We start from the raw sequence: 19930 nt of genomic DNA, 5'->3' as shown, positions 1-19930 counted from the left end.
TCCCCTCAGCTCACAGGTGTGCTCGTCTGCAACGTGCTGTTTTCTCACATGCAGAGAGTAGAGGGCAGAGGGTATGGATGGAGCGAAAGCAAGAGCCTGGACACAGTTAAAACTGCTTTATAGAAGATGGTATACTTGATGTCCACTCGCTTTTCGTTAAGCCGAAGCAAGCTGTGTGACCAACCAAAGTCACTGGGAAGCAGTTACCAGACATGTGAGGAAAGCTTCTGTTATGAAAAAGCGAAAACAAAATCATAAGGATAATAGGAACATAGAAACTTGAAAGAAACAAAGACAAGTTAAAAGACAGCTTAAACATTTATTTTATTTATTTGAAAGGCAGAATTACAAAGAGATAAGTAAGAGAGGGGGTCTGCCATCTGTAGGTTCATTGCTCAGATGACTACAGTAGCTGGGGCTGGGCTTGAGGCCAGGGCCTGGAGCTTCCTCTGGGTCTCCTGCATGGGTTCAGGGAACCAAGCTCTTGGACCTTCCGCTGCTGCTTTTCTAGATACCTAAATGCTCTTAGGGCTAGCATGGAGGGGCTTAATCCACTATACCACAATGATGCTCCCTAGAGAGTTAAGAGAAGGTACTTTGTTTTATTAGACAAGAATAAGAATGCCCAGAGAGCAAGATTTAGAGTAAAAGGAAAGTTCCTGGCAATTATAATATATTAAATACCATAAAAGCCAATAAGAATTTTGAGGCTGAAATTGAGTCTTCCAAATATTAGGCACAACAAAGAGATAAAAAACAAAATAGAAGATGTGTAATCCAGTCCAACAGAACTAGCATCCCCCTAGTACTTGATAAGAGGAATTTACTGAAGATACTGAAAGGAAATTTCATTTACCTGATGAAGCAAGAGCTCTTGGTTTCATAGAAAGTACACTATTGGGAAAGACCTAGTAAATGTAAAAAGTCCCATACCACAACAAATTTTAGAACAAATGGGATAAAATAAAGCCCTCAGAGTTTCTGTATGGGGTAGGAGAGATGAAGGGAGGTTAGCATATTACCTTCAAAGTTCAGGAATCAGAAGATGACAGAACATATCATTAAACTGAAAGAAGCTGCTCCTTTCAGGCTATTAAGAAGTGAATCTGGTTTTCACCTAAGAATTCCCTGATTAGGTATGAATTTAATGTGAAATTAATTAATTCACATTTATGAATTTAACTGTGAATCTTAATGTGAGGGTGAAATGAACATACTTTTAGATTTGCAAAGTTACAGATTTGCAACTTTCATGGCTTAGTGGCTAAATCCTCGCCTTATGTGCACCAGGATCCATTATGGTGTCAGTTCATGTCCTGACTACACCACTTCAATTCCAACTCCCTACTGGCGATCTAGGAAGGCAAGAGAGGATGGCTCAAAACCTTGGGACCCTGCACTCATGGTGGGAGACCTGGAAGAAGCTCCTAGCTCCTGGCTCCTGGATTTGGATCAGCTCAACTTTGGCCATTATGCCCATTGGGGAGTGAACCAGTGGATTGAAAATCTTTCTGTCTCTCCTCTCTGTAAATCTGGCATTCCAAGAAAAAAAATAAAGCATTTTTTTTAATTGGAAGTAGAGAAATCTTCAAATAGGGTGAACTTTGTATAATGAAAAAATATTGTGTCAGTTGAAACTTGAAAAACTAGTTATCTTGTGAAAGCAAGGGAGAAATCAGAGTTGAGCATGGGTGCTTCTAGCAGCAGGGAGAGGGAACAAATGATGTGGGCAGAGTACTGCCTCACAGTGCTATCTGAGTGCTAACTGTGGACTGTTAACTAAGAAGTAAAATAAAGTTTTGAATTTAAAAAATTTAATTTAAACATTTTAAAAAGCTGTATCATTGTAGGCTTTATCCTGTTCATAGTGTAAAAGTACTAGACATCAGCTAATGGAAGCAAATTTCATATATTTGGAAAAGTATGACTGAGTCATCAATGAAAGAAGTGTTAGTATAGAAATTAGAAAATATTTAGAAGTGAATGTTGAAATTATCGCATAGCCACTATCCCCCTGCTCTCCACTTCCCATGCACTGTTCCCCTGGCTGTCCACTTCCCATGCACTGTCCCCCTGGCTGTCCACTTCCCATGCACTGTCCCCCTGGCTCTCCACTCAAATTATCGCATAGCAAAACATGAAGAATGCAAGTAACACATAACTAACCCGGTAGCCTAGTGGCTAAAGTTCTCACCTTGCATGCACCAGGATCCCATGTGGGCACTGGTTCCATTCCTGGTGGCCCTGCTTCCCATCCAGCTCCCTGCTTGTGGCAGTACAGGATGGGCCGAAGCCTTGGGACCCTGCACCCGCATGGAAGTCCCAGATGAAGCTCCTGGCTGCTGACTTCAGATCAACTCAGCTCCAGCTGCTGTGGCCACTTTGGGAGTAATCATCGAATGGAAGATCTTCCTCTCTGTATTTCTGACTTTGTAAAGAATATATATAATTTTTTCTTAAAGCAGAAGACACAGAGTTAAGAAAGAATAATAATAACTAAATGTCAAACTCAAAGTTAGACACAATGGGCTGATAATCTGATGAGAAATATTTAGGAAAAATAAAGGGATGAAAGGAAACTATTTTTTAAAACTCTTAATTGTAAAATAGTCCAAGAAGACATATAAATCTAGCAAGAATGGAGGAGGGAAACATGTATTAAATTGTTGAACAGCATTAAGAAATGACATAATAATCATTAAATTAAAAATAAGGATATGTATGTATGAAAAGAAACTGGAATGTATTTGCTAGAATTCACTGGGGAAGAATAAACATTGCTAACACAGTAGAAGATTTATTTACATATTGAATTAGTAACCTGTACCAGGCTGTTTTATTTGCAAAGCTGAGTTAGAGAGCTTCATTTGCTGGTTCACTCCTCAATTGACTGCAAGCCAGAGCCGATCCAGTCTAGAACCCGGAGCTGGGAGCCCGGAGCCAGGAGCTTTTTGTTCCAGCTTTTTCTTTGCTATGTTCCCAAGCACATTAGCAAGGAGATGGATCACAGTGGACCAGCTGGCACCTGTATGGTATGTCACAGCCACAGCCCTACTAAGGCTGTTTTAAATGCACTGAACATAATAATTTTTTTAATCTTTTAAACAACCTTTTTAGAAAGCTTGTTTTATGTCTACTTAATAGGTGAGGAAAGTAAGACACAAATACGGTTTAATTAATTGCCCACGGTGACACTGCTAGTAAGCAACAGAGCTGGGGTTTCCACTCAAGCAGTTCAAATCAAGTTTATGCTTCTGCCACATTTTACTATCCTTTTATTTTGTGAGTTAAATATTAAAAAAAAAAAATTTTTTTTTGGCAAGTCAGATATATAGAGAGGAGGTGAGACACCTGTTAATTCACTCCACAAGTGGTCGCAGTGGCCGGAGCTGAGCTGATCTGAAGCCAGGAGCCAGGAGCTTCTTCTAGTCTCCCACGTGGGTGCAGGATCCCAAGGTTTTGGGCCCTCCTTGACTACTTTCTCAGGCCACAAGCAGGGAGCTGGATGGGGAAGCGATGGTGCCGGGAATAGAATCAGTGCCCATATAGGATTCTGGCATGTACAAGGCGAGGATTTTTGTCACAAGGCTATCACACCAGGCCCACGCTAAATATTTTGAAAACCATACTGCAGGACCATAGTTTGAAGTCCAAAGGCTGTACAGTGCAAGTTTGTCATTCTGTCCTGTCTTGTTCTCTGATCCTCTGTAGAAACCCTGTGTATCCCTTTAAAACTATACCATGTTTAGTAAGCATTTGTATTTATGCTTTTTAAGATTATAGAAGTTATCACACCGTACAGAGTAATCTGTGTCTTTCTTTGTTTCACTAAGACTTAATTAAAAGTGATTACCAGTGTGTAACAGCTGCATCATTTTTGATGAGGAATATTCGCAGCAAACATAATGGTGAAAACATTTCAAATAATAGCTGAAACAAGCTAGGATATAATCATTAGGTCTACAAAATTATTGTTATTTTAAATCTAATAAATGATATGAATGTTAAAATAAATCTGTACCTGGTATGTGAGACTACATTAAATTGTGGGATATCTGCTAATATCCATGTGACAGTCACTGGCTTTTCGGCTCAGAAAGCTCTCCAGATTACTGTTACCCATCATTCTTTAAGAGTGAAGTAATTGTTATTTGAGAAATATATACAGTTCTGTGTTGATTTAAAAAATTAAATGTAAAGAAATGAAGCTGTTATGTTTACCTTTTCACTTTTTGAAAGATTGACAAGTGATCTGATAATGGAATAAATATGAATTTGATTATGTTAGTAACATTGTTACATAGTTCCGTGAAGCATCCTGTTCTGAAATGGACGCCACTCTTAATAGCGCTCATTATAATATTTGTAGGTCTGGCCACCTCAGCATTAGTAATTAAGGGTGTTGTCAACTGTACGTGAAGAGAACAGTTCTTTGAAACATTTGGGAAGCTGAAAACAGGAGAGGAGTGGTGACACAAAGACAGACTTTTGCTTTTCACAATTAATCTGTTTTGAATTTTACATTATTTAGTGAACTTACTAAATTTGTTATTGCTAAAGCATTTCAAGACTTACTCCAAATTTTACAACAGTTGTATTCTCCTAAACTTTAAATATCTGGGGTTTTTTTTTGGCAGAGATTCTGAATTTTTCCTCAATTTATAAGTTAGTGTATTATATACTTTAGAAGGCTTGCCATCTGAAATGGATAAATATTGCATACACTGGATATTGAAGTAAAGTACTATCTGATTTGAGGAAGCAATATGAATTAATGTGTATATAGGTATAAAATAAGACAATCTAGCAGTCAGTTCATTTTGATGTAAATATGGTAAAATTTGATAAATCAGATTTATCAAAAAGTCCTTTTTTTCTTTCCTTAAGTTTCTGTATTAGTAGCAAGTGCTTTGTAATTAGTATTGTATAATGTGATAGTAATTAAACTTATTAATGATCTTTGTAAAACTTTAACTTGTGTTTTGTTTGAATTTCAGGTAATAACCCTTTCCAAATACTTTGTATTTTGTTTAGTATGCCACTTTTTGGAAGTGGTCACTGTCAATATCTTGTTATGGTTTGATGGCCTTGGAGATTTAAAACCGAGTAAAAGTGTAAGCAGCCTTTCTTATTTAGTTATGAGTTTTAAATCCACTTTTGTTCCAAATAGAAAATTAGATTTATTGTGAAGTATGAATTTTATTTGAAAACATCTTAACATTTGACTTAATGAAAACAACTGGCCAATTTTGTTTATAGAATAAAATTACTTCAAACAATTCCCCTTAAGAATCCTGGGGTTTTATCATCTATTAAGTCTTCCTAGTGAAGTTAAGTAATGTAATATATTTGATTTAAAAAAAAAATCCCTAAATAAAGCACCTTTTAAATATTTATATTATTTATAGTTAAGTATAATCATTTAGAATCCTTTGATTTTTAATTTTCATATTTATTGTCCCAATAACATATCCTCTTTAAAGAAAAAGTATTTATCAGCGCTTCAGATATGCATGCATGTTTTATTTTTTTAAAAAAGATTTATTTTTATTACAAAGTCAGATATATAGAGAGGAGGAGAGATAGAGAGGAAGTGGAGCTGTCAGGATTAGAACTGGTGACCATATGGGATCCCGGCATGTTCAAAGCGAGGACCTTAGCCAGTAGGCCACACCACCAGGCCCAAGATTTATTCATTTTTATTACAAAGTCAGATATACAGACAGGAGGAGAGACAGAGAGGAAGATCTTCAATGATTCACTCCCCAAGTGACTGCAACAGCTGATACTGTGCTGATCCAGAGCCAGGAGCCAGGAACTTCCTCCATGTCTCTCATGCGGGTGCGGGATCCCAAAGCCTTGGGCAGTCCTCGACTGCTTTCCCAGGCCACAAGCAGGGAGCTGGATGGGAAGTGGAGCTGCCAGGATTAGAACTGGCGCCCATATTGGATCCCGGCGCATTCAAAGCAAGGGCTTTAGCCGCTAGGCCACTGTGCTGGGCCCATGTTTAATTCTTTTTAATGACCATCACAAAAATTCAGTTGAATTGTTGATTTTACTGTTTTTCAGCATGAGTATTTTAAGAATGTGGCACTTTGTTTAGTCATGACTTTGCTGCAGAGGTGTGAAATCTTAAATCACTTTCAGAATCAGTTTGATGCCCATAAAATCAGTATAATTGCTTCACTGCAATTTGGCTAGTATCAGTTTGCTCTCTTTCACTTACCATATAAACTTATACTGAGTGACTTTTGGTCATTTCTAAAAGTGGATTTTATTTTAGAAGATGAAGATTTGATTTTAAAATTATCTAAAAAATTATATTGGAGAGTCAAGAGCATTTAACCAGTGTCAGTGTTTTTGTTTCAAAATGACAATTTAAAAACATTAGGATATAAAAATTTGGAATGACTGGCTGATTATTTTACTTTCATATCATAAATCTACAGAATAGGAAACTAACAAATTCAAGTTATGAATAAAAAATAGGCACTTGAAAAGAATCAATTACTAACTCTGCTTTTTGTGAATTTGTGTGTGTTACTTGATTGTAAAATACAAAATAGTTACTGTTTTGCTATGTCCCCAAATTTAGCAGATGATAATTAAGTGATATTATAATCTTTTCTGTATTATAAGTGAAAATGGTACTCACAAAACATTTTATCTAAATTGGTTTTGCAGTTACAGTCTAGATACATTCCAATTGCATTTTTATTTGCTTAATTATTGATTAAATGTTCATTTGTTATCACATTTTAAATGATTGAGGTGACTGAGAATTTGTTTTATGTTCTTTTGCTGATCAAATTATTGATCTTCCCTATATATTTTTTAATTTTTTCCCCTATTATTCTTTACAGATGTATTCAATCAATGTTTCATTTGGCTTCTCAATACATAGTGGCTTGTCTTAAAGATTAATTGGATACATGTCTCTTCCTGTGTCTGAAGCTCATAGTGTAACTGGCAGAGAACATAAATTTGTATTAAAACATTTTATTTCATTCTTGCTGCTTACTAATTGTATAACCTTGAGTTTTTCAACCTCAGTTTCCTCAAATGAAAAAATAGGGACCTTACCTATATACAAGTTTATAAGTAGTCCTAAATAGTACAAAAGCACCATGTATAATAGCATGTGTCAGACAGTTAAATGTTGCATGTTCTTTTCTGCATGTATTTGTAATTTAGATCAGAGTTAATAAAGAACTTTCTCTACAGTCACCCTAAATATGACTTCAAGAATTGTTTTAGGCTTTGCCTGACATTTATTTTAATATATACCATACTCTCTCCAATGCCAGGAGTATTTAAGGAAAGAAGGTGTGATTGAAATATTGTGAATAATCCCTGAATATATTGTCTTTGACATTTTTGATGGCAGTGTTTAACATCTCCATAAAATGGTTTTTATTTATCTTCAATCATAGGCACAGGAACGTTAAAGATAGATTTTGTTGGAGAGCTGAATGACAAAATGAAAGGTTTCTATAGAAGTAAATACACCACCCCTTCTGGAGAGGTCCGTTATGCTGCTGTCACACAGTTTGAGGTATGCAATGTTCTTTTTGAACATATTTGTCATTCTTAAGATATGCATTGTGAGAAAGCTCTGTTTTATTATATAGAGTATGTACTGAGGATAAGTGCTTTGGCCATAAATCTATTTGTGATTTGAGACTTTTTATCTATAAAAGGAGGGACCTAAGGGAGTGGACTGGGAACTGATTATATACAGATGAAAGGGACATGCAGGTAACAGAATTTCAGTACTGGAATTAGTTACTTTCTGTTGTTTTTGTTTGTTTGTTTGTTGTATTTATTTAAAAGGCACTGCAACAGAGGGAGAGAGAGCAAGAGAGAGAGAGATTCTTGGTGTTGGGGAGAGCTGGCATTATGGTACAGTGGTCTCAGCTGCTTCCTGTGATGCCTGAATCCCATATGACATTGGTTCCAGTCCCGGCTGTTCCACTTTTGATCTAACTTCCTGCTCTTCTTCCTGGGAAAGTAGAGTTTGAGCCACTGCCACCCACATGGGAGACCCAGAGGAAGCTCTTGGCTCCTGACTTTGCTTTTACCTAGTCCTAACTGTTGCAGCCTTCTGGGTAGCAAACCATGAATGGAAGTGTCTGTAATTCTGCCTTTCAAATAAATAAGTATTTAAAAAGAGAGAGAGAGAAGGGAAGATATGTCCACTGATTTGCTCCCCAAATCACTACAACAGTTAGGATTGTGGGAAGTCAAAGCCAGCAGTCTATAACTTCATATAAGTCTCCATGTGTTTGCCAGGGTGGGTCAGAAATATGGTAGGCAGGACTTGAACTGGCACTCTGGTGTGGGGTGCCAGTGTTGCAGCCAGTGACTTAGAATACTGCACCACAATGCTGGCTCCGCTTAGATTTTTATAGTATTTGCAAGTTATGTAAGTTGTTCTGTCCATATCTTGTATTATTTGTTTGCATAACCTGAAATTTGGGATCCGGTTTACTATTACTTTGTCTTATTTCATATGTTGCCTTATATTGCCTTCTATTCTAAAATAGCATTTGGGATTGAACATTGTGACACAGTAGGTGAAGCAGCCATTGGGGAATGCCTGGTTCAAGTCTTGGCATCTCTGTTTACTGTCTAGCCATCTGCTATTGTATCCTGGAAGGCAGTAGATAGTAGAAAAAGTGCCTGGACCCCTGCACACCTGTGAGAGACCTGGTTGGTGTTCCAAGTTTCTACTTTTTTTAGTTTTACTTTTTTTTTTTTTAAAGATTTATTTTTATTTTTTTTTTATTGGAAAGGCGGATATACAGAGAGGAGAGACAGAGAGGACCCTGCACCCGCGTGGGAGACCCGGAAGAGTCTCCTGGCTTCGGATCAGCATAGCATCGGCCATTGCGCTCACTTGGGGAGTGAATCATCGGACGGAAGATCTTCCTCTCTGTCTCTCCTCTCTGTATATTCGCCTTTCCAATAAATAAATAATAAAAGTAAATCTAAAAAAAAAAAAAAAAGTGTAGGATTCTTCCTCTGAGGAGTGACTCAAACATCGGCCCTGAAGATTGATGAGACCCCCCTCCACACCATTTTAGACCGCCCACCGCAGCTTTAAATAGTTGCTTCCCTTAGGTTTCACTTCCCTTTAAGTTTCTGTTTCATTTCCCTTCCTATTGAGTCTGGTGCCCTTTAGTTCCCATTTTGTTCCCTTACAGTCTTATCCACCAATCTTGTGGCCTCACATCCCTGGCCCTGCCCACCATTTCATGTATCAATCCCTGTGACCCTGTACTCCCAGGAACCACTCCTGTAGTATAAAAGCATGATCTCTTCCTTTCTCTCTTTATTGACTCTCTACACTCCCTGCTCTTGGTGGCACCCTTGTTCTCGGTTCTCCCAGCTCTCTCTTCCTTTCAGTCCTCTCCTGTCACTATGCAGGATCTCTCTCTTCCTCTTCCCTGCCTTTTCCCACTTCCAGCTCCCATCTTCCTCTGCTCTGCTTTCTCTCTTCCCTGTGGCCACCTCTCCCACCAGAATAAAGACCTCCTATGTGACTCTCTGCATGGGACATCTTGGGTTAATGGCAAAAATTCCAGCACCTGTACCTTTTCATATTTGTTATTTTCATCATACAAATGTTACTATTGATTTCATAATTTTGTTCTATTTTCTGAAGTTTCTTACGTGGGCCTTTTTTTCTTTTTACTGATATTCTGGAAATCACTAATTTTTACTTTGCTTTAATAAGTTTGGCCTTTTTATATATTTTTAAAATATTTATTTATTTTTATTGCAAAGTCAGATATACAGAGAGGAGGAGAGAAAGAGAAAGATCATCCGTCTGATGATTCACTCCCCAAGTGAGCCAGTGCATGGAAGATGCCTTTTTCTCTCCTGCTGTCTCTCTCACTCTACCTTTCAAATATATAAAATCATTTTGTTAAGGTTTATTTATTTTTATTGCAAAATCAGATACATATAGAGAGGAGGAGAGACAAAGAGAAATATCTTCCATCTGATGATTCACTCCCCAAGTGACCGCAATGGCCGGTGCTTCGCCAATACAAAGCCTGGAGCCAGGAGCTCTTCTGGGTGCAGGGTCCCATGGCTTTGGGCTGTCCTCGACTGCTTTCCCAGACCGCAAGCAGGGAGCTAAATGGGAAGCGGGGCAGCCTGGATTAGAACCGGCACCTGTATGGGATCCCGGGGCATTCAAGGCGAAGACTTTAGCCGCTAGGGCATGGCGCGGGGCCCATAAAATCATTTTTTTTAAAAAAAGCAAAAAACTGTGAACAAAGGAGTGTAGTAGTCATTGTTTCTGGATAGTTCACTAGTACAACATTGGTAACAAGTGTTAAGCTTTCTTTATAATTAGTGTTAACTTGTTGCCTTGGCTCCTGAGTAGAAAGTAAATATTTGAATAACCAAGTGAATGAGTGAATGATAGAAATGTTAGTTGCTTGATGAAGTAGTTTCTTACGCTGATTCATTGATTTTTTTTTTTTCTTTTAAAATTTCATACTCTCTCCTTAAGGCTACGGATGCCCGAAGGGCTTTTCCTTGCTGGGATGAGCCTGCCATCAAAGCAACATTTGATATCTCATTGGTTGTTCCTAAAGACAGAGTAGCTCTATCAAACATGGTATGTATATATTTATCATCTGTTTACATGGTGAATAGTTTGAGCACATTTAGCTAGCTGACTAGATGGGATAATATGAAAGCAAGTATTGATGTAGGACATAGTTTAACAGCTGCATTTGTAGCCAGCCTCCTTTGCTTAATAGCTTCATTTTTAGAAGAGAATTTTCCTCTTCATGGCAGAGAAGCAAAATACAAGATTCCTAATTCTTTTAATTTAAAGAAAAAGTTCATGACATTTTTAGATTTTCTAGATCAAGCTATGCAGTGACGTGTGCTTCCGGTTTTGGCTGGTTGCGTGTTTGGCATAAGCTCTCTTTATTGGTGCCGTTGCTCTCATTCAGCAGCAGGGTAAACAGTCAGCATCTGAGTGTGTTGTTTGGTACTTCCTTATTGAAGATGTAGAGTAGCCATGACTGGAGAGCTTGATAAAAAGCCCATTGTACCTGAAGTTCACTGGCTCCGGCCTGCTTATTAGTCGAGATAGTTTCAGAGGTCATGTGGTTCTCTTCTGAAATATTCTTAGAAGAACATGTGAAACTGAATATTATTTTATATTTTGGTGAGAATGAATTTATCAGGACTGTTCTTGACTATGTCTTCCTAGGAAAAATTGAGAGGGCTTAAGGAAAATGAGTTTGAGTAGAAAAAAGAAGAAAAATAGAAAGAAGGATATTAGGGATTACATATGTAATGTGGGAATTTCTTCACAAATTTGCTTAGAGTCAGCCTTTGTACAGAGAATGTTCTGGAAATCTTTACGATTTGGGATGAAAGATTCCACAGATGAACTTTTTTTTTAAACCATTCTCACCTGTTCTTATTTCATTTGAAAATGTTTAAAGTCTTAAAATAGTCCAATGCCTGGGCATACAGTAAATATCCAAGAAAAATGAATTCCTCTTTTCCTCAAAAAAAGGTTGAGTGCTTTAGCCCCCAACTTATAAGTTTAAGTGCTTTATGAGATTACTTTCCTTCTTTAGAGGGAAGAACTTGACAGAATAAAAGCACTACATGAATTGGGATGGAGAAGAAAGACAGAAGCAGAGAGATGATCAAGCCTATAGTTTGTGGGTAGTGTTTGCTCTAAGGTATCAGTGTAATCTTTTGAAACTTTGCTTTTTTTTTTTTTCCTTTCTTTTAAAGAATGTAATTGACCGGAAACCATACCCTGATGATGAAAATTTAGTGGAAGTGAAGTTTGCCCGCACACCTGTTATGTCTACATATCTGGTGGCATTTGTTGTGGGTGAATATGACTTTGTAGAAACAAGGTCAAAAGATGGTGTGTGTGTCCGTGTTTACACCCCTGTTGGCAAAGCAGAGCAAGGAAAATTTGCGTTAGAGGTAAATGTACTTGAAGAGGATTGTTCCAACAGTCCATAACTCCAGGTTGGGGAATTTACATTTCTGATCAATTATTAATACAATTATTGATAAATTAATCTGAGAGTTACTGTGCTGTTTAGTTTTTAAAAAAAGTATTTCTGGAATACCAGCCTTGATGTTGCGTTAATGTTTTACAAAATAATGATTAAGTGAATGTGATTGATTTTTGTTTTTAAGTCTAAGATTTGGGTGGGACAATATATAATCCAATTTTTCCATAGTAAGTTGTAAGTGGATGAGCACGTAGGCAGCATATGCAAAGCTTGGGGCTGAAGTGTCATTGAAAGCTAGGCTTCCCAGGACCAGTTTCTAGTAACTTGAAATATTTTGCTTGCAACAGGATTCCTTTGTGGATTTCTGTATTAAATATAATAAAATATTTATCAGGTGATTCTTTTGTTTATACTTTCATAGGTTGCTGCTAAAACTTTGCCTTTTTATAAGGATTACTTCAATGTTCCTTACCCACTACCTAAAATTGATCTCATTGCTATTGCTGATTTTGCAGCTGGTAAAGTAAATTCCATTTTATTGCTGAATTGTAATGACTGTTAGAATTTTGTGAGGGAAAGGTGTATATACATATAGATTAATGAATATTTGTATTTATTTTATGAAGGTGCCATGGAAAACTGGGGCCTTGTTACTTACAGGTATGTTAATGATGCATTGCTCTTCCTTATCTTTTTAATCACATATTTCATAAGAGAGTCACTCCTAATTTCAGTTGTGTAACTTGTGCCTTATTATCTGGCATGAATTCTTCTACCTCCCCATACCCCAGTTCCATGCACATTTCAAGAGTGAAGAAGGTCTTCCCTTTCCACTGCTTTTATTTGAGGCTGTGAGATTTGAAAGTGAGCATCTGGCATTAGCATTTTTTAGATACATTGTTGACTATGACTCTCACTTCAGAATCTTTTTCTAGTAGTTCTGTAGTTATTTATCCAACTGGAAGAATCTTCTTTGATTTCAGATTTTCTGGCCATGTTTTTACATGTCATCATGGCACAAACATGCATGTTGAATAATTTTTAAAGCAGAGTGTATAAACAGGTTTTTTTTTTTTTTTTTTTTTTTTTACCTTTTTAGATGAGTTAAATTTTGGACAAACTACTCAGTGTTCATTTTGAGACTGTGTAATATCTCCTCTGTTACCTCTCATTAGTGGAAGGACTATCTCTTCTTTCTGTCTACCATAATATTTCCTAAGTTCCTCAAAGGTTTTCTAAAGTTTTAGGTGACTGTCCTATCAACAAATTGATGATTAGAATTGTGTCACATATTTGACCTTGTGTTTTCTGAGTTTTACTGGGGGAGTCTGTAATCTTTCGAAATTTTTCTGTCCATTCATTAATATCATCTTAACTGTGATGTCTAAATCTCTCCCCTTTGTAAATGTCCGCTTTCATTATAACACTTTTATTTATTTTTTTAAACAGAGAGACTGCATTGCTTATTGATCCAAAAAACTCGTGTTCTTCATCACGCCAGTGGGTTGCTCTGGTGGTGGGACATGAACTCGCCCATCAATGGTTTGGAAATCTTGTTACTATGGTATTTAATATTTTTAAGTGCTCAAATATATTTTCATCCTGCTGTACAATATTAGCTACCTAGTATTGCAAGTTTGGGTGTAATATTATGCAAAAAAATGATAGAAAAAATTGATTTTGAGTCATAATTGTTGCATAGTATATACTAACTAGAAAGTAAATTTAACAAATAAGTTGGTCTTTGGTTGTTTTATTTCTAGTAGTCATTTTTCTTGCCTAAAATGTTCAGTTGAAATTTGATAAAAGAAATTAAAAAAACTGAGGAAAGAATGTTTTTTAAGAATCCAGCTGCTCTGTTGCCCTCCCCATTTATCACAGTGCTTGCAGTGACCGATATCTGTCTAAAATCCTAACCTGTCATGATTACTCTTATTAAATCCTATCTGGGAATAGCTATATTACATTGTAGGAGCAGAGGGTTATTGTTGTTGTTATTGTTTTATATATAATTATCTCTATTTTTGGTGATTTTTACATAGTTGATTAGGGTGATCAGGGTCAAGGGCTACAGGAAGGTGTGTGAGACCATTATTTCCACATTCTCTTTTTTCCTTCCTGTATCTGGGGGAAGGGGAGAGATAAAGGGAGAAGCCACACCCATCCTTGCAAGCACCTCTGTACCCTGGGATGAAGGACAGCCACCTGACACCACCACCCAAGGGTCCCCAATGTTGGGCATGCTCTGAAGGTCCTGTTAAGGGGTTTTGATAGTTGAACAGTTCTGAATTATTGCTGATCTCGTGCGTCCAGGCAGGAGGAGAGCATAGGGTTTTAATACATGAAGTAGAAGTACCCTTCAGTAAAAGAACTGGAGGGTCTAGAGCCAGCTAAATTTCCTTAACAGCACTTTAGGTTGCCAAAGAGCACAGCCATGGACATAGATATTGGTTGATTCATACATCACAGAAATAGGCAAGAAGGTGAGACACTAAGTAATTCTTACGAATTTTTAGAGAAGTCAGAGATTGTTTTTTAAAAAAATCATTTTGCTTTGATGTATAAACTTTTATTTTGGGGGCTGGAGCCTTATTATAGCAGGCAAAGCCTTTGCCTGCACTACTGTCATTCCATAAGTGCACTGGTTTTGTCCCAGCTACTGCACTTCCAGTCCTGCTTCCTGTTTATGGCCTGGGAAAGCAGTGGGGGATCGCACAAAGCCTTGGGACGTGGTAGACTCTCATGACTACTAGCTTCAGATTTGCCTAGTTCTAGCCATTGGGCCCAAAAACATTTCCCATCACTGATTTACTCCTCAAATGGCTGAAACAGCCAGAGCTGAGCCAATTCTGAAGCCAAGAATCAGGAACAACTTCTAGGTCTCCCAACTAGGTGTAGGGTCCTAAGGCTTTGACCCTCTTCTGCTCATTTCCCAGGCCACAAATAAGGAGCTTGATGGGGAATGGAGCAGCTAGGATACAAACTGGTGCCAATATGGATTGCTGGCATTGGGAACTGGAGGATTAGCTAGTAAATCCTTCGCACCAGCCCCTGTAACTGTCTTTCAATGAAAAATAACATACATCTTTAAAAAAAATAAATAAAATTTTGGGCCTAGCACAGTAGCCTGGTGAATAAAATCCTTACCTTACATGTGCTGGAATCCCATATGGGCACTGGTTTGTATCCATTCTGCTCCATTTCCCATTCACGTCCGTGCTTGTGGACTAGGAAAGCAGTTGAGGATGACCCAAAGCCTTGGGATCCGACACCCATGTAGGCAACCCAAAAGAATCTCCTGGCTCCTGACACCGGACTTCTGGCTTTGAATTGGCTAATCTCTGACCATTGTAGCTACTTGGGGAGTGAACCAGTAGATAAAATATCTTTCTTTGTATTTTCTATAATGATCCTTGCAAACAAAAATAAGTACTTATATAAAAATTATCATTGTAGAACTTCAAATGACATTTTGTGTTTTACCATTGCTAGTCCTTTGACCTTCATCTTGAGCTTGTATATTGCGTTTTTTGACTAGGAGATTTAATTTTGAACTTTCATTAAAATTATTTTCAAATCTCTTAAAGTTGATTAAAAAGGAAGTTGTTGCTGTGGCATAATATGTAAAGCTGCTACCTGTGTGTGGTACTGATATTATGTGTGGGCACCAGTTGCTCTACTTCCAATCCAACTCCTTCTGCTTTAGCAGGAAGCTGGATTTTGGATCAGAGCCTGTACATGAACCTAGATTCTCTGATTTGGCTTACAGATGTCCCAGGCAGCACGTCATTCAGTGTACCAAACAGCTACTCATGTTCTCTACCAAAATAAATTCCATACAATGGGCCCAGCGTGATAGTGTAGTGGTTAAAGTATTCGCCTTGAATGCGCTGGGATCCCATATGGGCGCCGGTTCCAATCCCATCCAGCTCCACTTGCCATCCAGCTCCCTGCTTGTGGCCTGAGAAAGCAGTCAAGGACGGCCCAAAGCCTTGGGACCCTGCACCCGCATGGGAGACCCAGAAGAGTTCCTGGCTCCTGGCTTCGGGCTGGCTCAACTCTAGCTGTTGCGGCTGCTTGGGAAGTGAACCATCGGATGGAAGATCTTCTTCTCTGTTTCTCCTCCTGTGTATATCCGCCTTTCCAATAAAAATGAAGTGTAAAAAAAAAAAAAAACAAAACTCCATGTGATATTTCCTTTCCTTTTCTTTGCTTTTTCTTAAAAAAGAGAGAGATTTGCTTACTTTTATTTGATGGCATATTTACAGAGAAAATGAGAGACAGAAAGAGATCTTCCGTCCTCTGGTTCACTCCCCAGGTAGCTGCAATGGCTAGAGCTAGGCCAATTTGAAGCTAGGAGCCAGAAGTTTCTCCTGTGCCTCTCACAAGGGTGCAGGCTCCAAGACCTTGAGCTGTCCTTTACACCTTTCACAGGCCACAAGCAGGGAACTGGATGGGAAGTGGAGAGGCCAGGAGACATCCTGGAGTATCCCTGTATGGGATACTGATGTGTGCAAAACAAGCATTGTACCATTGAGCTATTGCACTGGGCCCCATACAGTGTTATATATATTTTAAGATTCATTTTTAGGCCCTGACGCGATGGCCTTGTGGCTGAGGTCCTCACCTTGTACATGCCGGGGTCCCATATGGGTGCTGATTCTAATCCCAGCAGACTTGCTTCCCATCCAGCTCCCTGCTCATGGCCTGGGAAAGCAGTTGAGGATGGCCCAAAGCCTTGGTATCCATGTGAGAGACTCAGAAGAAGCTTCTGGGCCCCTGGCTTCTGATCGGCTCAGCTCTGGCTGTTGTGGCCACTTGGGGAGTGAGCCATTGGACAGATCTTCCTCTTTGTCTCACTTCCCCTCTGTATATCTGACTTTGCAATAAAAAATAAATAAATAACCTGCGCCCATATGGAATCACGGTTTATGTGAATCGACGACTTTAACTGCTAGGTTACCATGCCAGTCCCCATACCACGATATTTTCACCACTGCTTTCCTTTCCTTTACGTGTTTGGAATTATTTCCCACCCATCCCTATCCTTTACTACTCTTGATGATGAGAAGTTACTTAGCAGTGTTTTCAAGATGTCTCTTGGGTGTAATTCTAATGTCACCATCATAACTTTTTTTGAGAAATTATTTACATATTAGGAAAGAAGTTTCATTAGCCAGATAGTTAGGTTTATAGGTGTCTTCCATTCATGTTTTCACTGCCTAAATACCTACAACAACTTAGGTTTGGCCAGTTAGAAGCCAGGAGCTCCATGTGGGTCTCCCACATAGTTCATAGGGACCCAGGTAATTGTGCCATGATCCACTTCCTTCCAGTCCCATAGGTAGGAACTTGAGTTGGAGGTGTAGTGATAAGACTCAAACCAGGCATTACAATGTGTGATGCAGATACCCTAAGCAACAGCTTAATCCAGTATACCACAGTACCCATCCCATTTTGCCTGTTCTTGACATCTCTTTTAAGTGTGTCTTTTTTTTTACCCCAGTAATGTGAGTTCTCTACTAAATGCTTTAAATTGAATTTTTGCTCATTAGGTTGAACGTTTTGGAATATGATGAAAGAGATTTGTTTTTCAAGTGAGTAAAATAACACTCATTTTCTTCCGTATCTCCCTTTTTTTTTTTTTTTTTGTTTTTTGTTTTTAGGAATGGTGGACTCATCTTTGGTTAAATGAAGGCTTCGCATCCTGGATTGAGTATCTGTGTGTAGATCACTGCTTCCCTGAGTATGATATCTGGACTCAGTTTGTTTCTGCAGATTATACCCGGGCCCAGGAACTGGATGCTTTAGATAACAGCCATCCTATTGAAGTGAGACACACTCTCAATGATTGACATATGACTGTTCACACTTTCAGTAATATAAGTAATTTGTTGCAGGGATATTTGGGACTCTGAAAAGATAAAACGGCATGAGTGATTTCACTTTTTATAGTTCATATTTCCAGTCTTGAAATTGTAATAAGTTTTTAAGTAGGCACTATGAAAAATCTGGTCTCTATAAAGGCAGTTGTTATACCCATAAATATTCATTCTGCTTTTGAATAGTGAAAATGAAATCCTATCTGTCACATTACATTGTGATTCCATTAAAAGGTTTCAAGGAAAATTCTGGGCATAAATATTTTTTTGGCATTATCTGTTTTTGTGCATATTTTAGTTCTCTTAGCTTAGCCTGTTCTTATTTCAATTATTTATATGAATAAATTTCACAGCCAGAGAACTAGAAGAATGATTCTATTTGGACACACTTCACTTGAGGCCTAATAACTGTAACCTATTGCTTTAAGTACAGGAAGTTAAGGTGTGTGTGTGTGTGTGTGTGTGTAAATCTCTGTGTTCTACCTTAACCCCAGATAAACAAAGCTGTCGTCACTGGCCTTCTGGCAGAGCAGGTGGGACTGGAAGGCAGGCTCTAAGAGATGACAGGGCACATGTTTCATCTTTCACTTTATTAGAATTAGCTAATAAATTACTGCCTTCCTTTGAGGATCACCATTGAATTAAGTTAGACACAGAAAAATAGCTAGTTTGAAGAATTTTCCTAGAAAGCATTTCATGTAATTTTGTGTTAGAAGCTGTTTGCCTCTTCTTGTAATACTGAATCCCATTATCTGCCAGGTCAGTGTTGGCCATCCGTCTGAGGTTGATGAGATATTTGATGCGATATCATATAGTAAAGGTGCATCTGTCATTCGAATGCTACATGATTATATTGGAGATAAGGTAAAAGTCATTTATTTCTCTCTCTTTTTGAATGGTACAATCTTTGTATCTAGCCACTTTATTTCTTAATGCCCCACCCAGGGAAATCTGTGCATGAATTCCTTATAGGTCATTAAGAACTATAAACAGCATGTTCCAGCAGATCAGAGCTTAATGGACTTCTTCATAGATAGAGCAGCTTCAAGAAGTAGGGAAATGGACAGGCTGAATGTGCAGCAGCAACTCTTCGGGAAACCTCAGAGACAAAACATTGCCCCCACACACGCAGTCTGGGTTGCAACTGGCAACCTGGATGCTCCCAACCAACAATTGGCAGTACTACATGCCTCAGCCCAAGATAGTAGTTTTCTTTTCTTTCTTTGGTGTTTTTTTTTTTTTTTTTTTTAATTCTTATTAGAATGGCAGATTTACAGAAAAGAGGGACGGAGCAAAAGAGCTTCTGTCCACTGGTTCATTTCCCAAATGACCACAACAGCTCTTGCTGAGCCAGTCTGAAGCCTGGAGCTTCTTTTGGGTCCCTCACATGGGTACAGGGTCCCAAGGTTTTGGGCCATGTTCCACTGCTTTCTTAGACTCCAAGCAGGGAACTGAATGGGAAGTGGAACATATGGGACAATGTCCATGTGGGATGCCAGCACTTGAAGTGAAGCATTAGCGTGTTGAATCATTGCACCAGCACAAAGGTATGCATTCTTAAAGACAGTAGGATTCAGACAGGCATATGTTTTTCAGTGTATCTAATATTAAGGATTTGGTTAAATTCTGTTTGTTTTTATTACTAATATGCAATTGTACTACAAATTTTAAGAATACTGACTCTATTGGATTTAAAAATTGTGTTTTCTCAGGACTTTAAGAAAGGAATGAACATGTATTTAACCAAGTTCCAACAAAAGAATGCTGCCACAGGTAATCTTAATAGCTTGAGATCAAATTGGAAGAAAAAAATGTTATGCCATCCAAGATGGGATGTTTCTAATAAACTCTGGATAAATCTGGTGCTGCTAGTTCCTGGGCTGTTCTTTGAATAACACTCACACCATTCCTATGAAAAATATTTGGCATTTCAAATATATTCCAGTTATTGTTGATGCTGTTCGTTCTCTGCTAGAAGTCCCAGGCCCTCTGTTTATCCTACTGCCCTTCCCTTGTTCATGCTTTATAATCTTT

At 38.2% G+C, this 19930-nt stretch overlaps 1 protein-coding gene across 6 annotated transcripts in view; it reads left to right on the top strand.

Annotated features, from left to right (window-relative positions):
- Positions 1-19930, top strand: part of NPEPPS (aminopeptidase puromycin sensitive) — a 78762-nt gene that overhangs the window by 31800 nt on the left and 27032 nt on the right. For 4 of the 6 annotated variants that reach the window (XM_041001721.1, XM_041001720.1, XM_041001724.1 and 1 more), the window contains 9 exons: positions 7434-7555; positions 10526-10633; positions 11779-11979; positions 12436-12532; positions 12641-12674; positions 13464-13578; positions 17681-17845; positions 18656-18760; positions 19609-19669. In XM_041001721.1, coding sequence (XP_040857655.1) covers positions 7434-7555; positions 10526-10633; positions 11779-11979; positions 12436-12532; positions 12641-12674; positions 13464-13578; positions 17681-17845; positions 18656-18760; positions 19609-19669 — 1008 coding nt within the window. Of the gene's footprint in view, positions 1-4525; positions 5115-7433; positions 7556-10525; positions 10634-11778; positions 11980-12435; positions 12533-12640; positions 12675-13463; positions 13579-17680; positions 17846-18655; positions 18761-19608; positions 19670-19930 lie in introns of those variants that run through there. The other 2 variants (XM_041001725.1, XM_041001723.1) reach the window with 2 other exon arrangements.

The sequence above is a fragment of the Ochotona curzoniae genome, unplaced genomic scaffold (genome assembly GCF_017591425.1).
Source record: "Ochotona curzoniae isolate NIBS_2020 unplaced genomic scaffold, NIBS_Ocur_1.0 scaffold_2453, whole genome shotgun sequence".
Taxonomy (NCBI): Eukaryota; Metazoa; Chordata; class Mammalia; order Lagomorpha; family Ochotonidae; genus Ochotona; species Ochotona curzoniae.
This window is presented reverse-complemented; position numbering and strand designations above follow the sequence as displayed.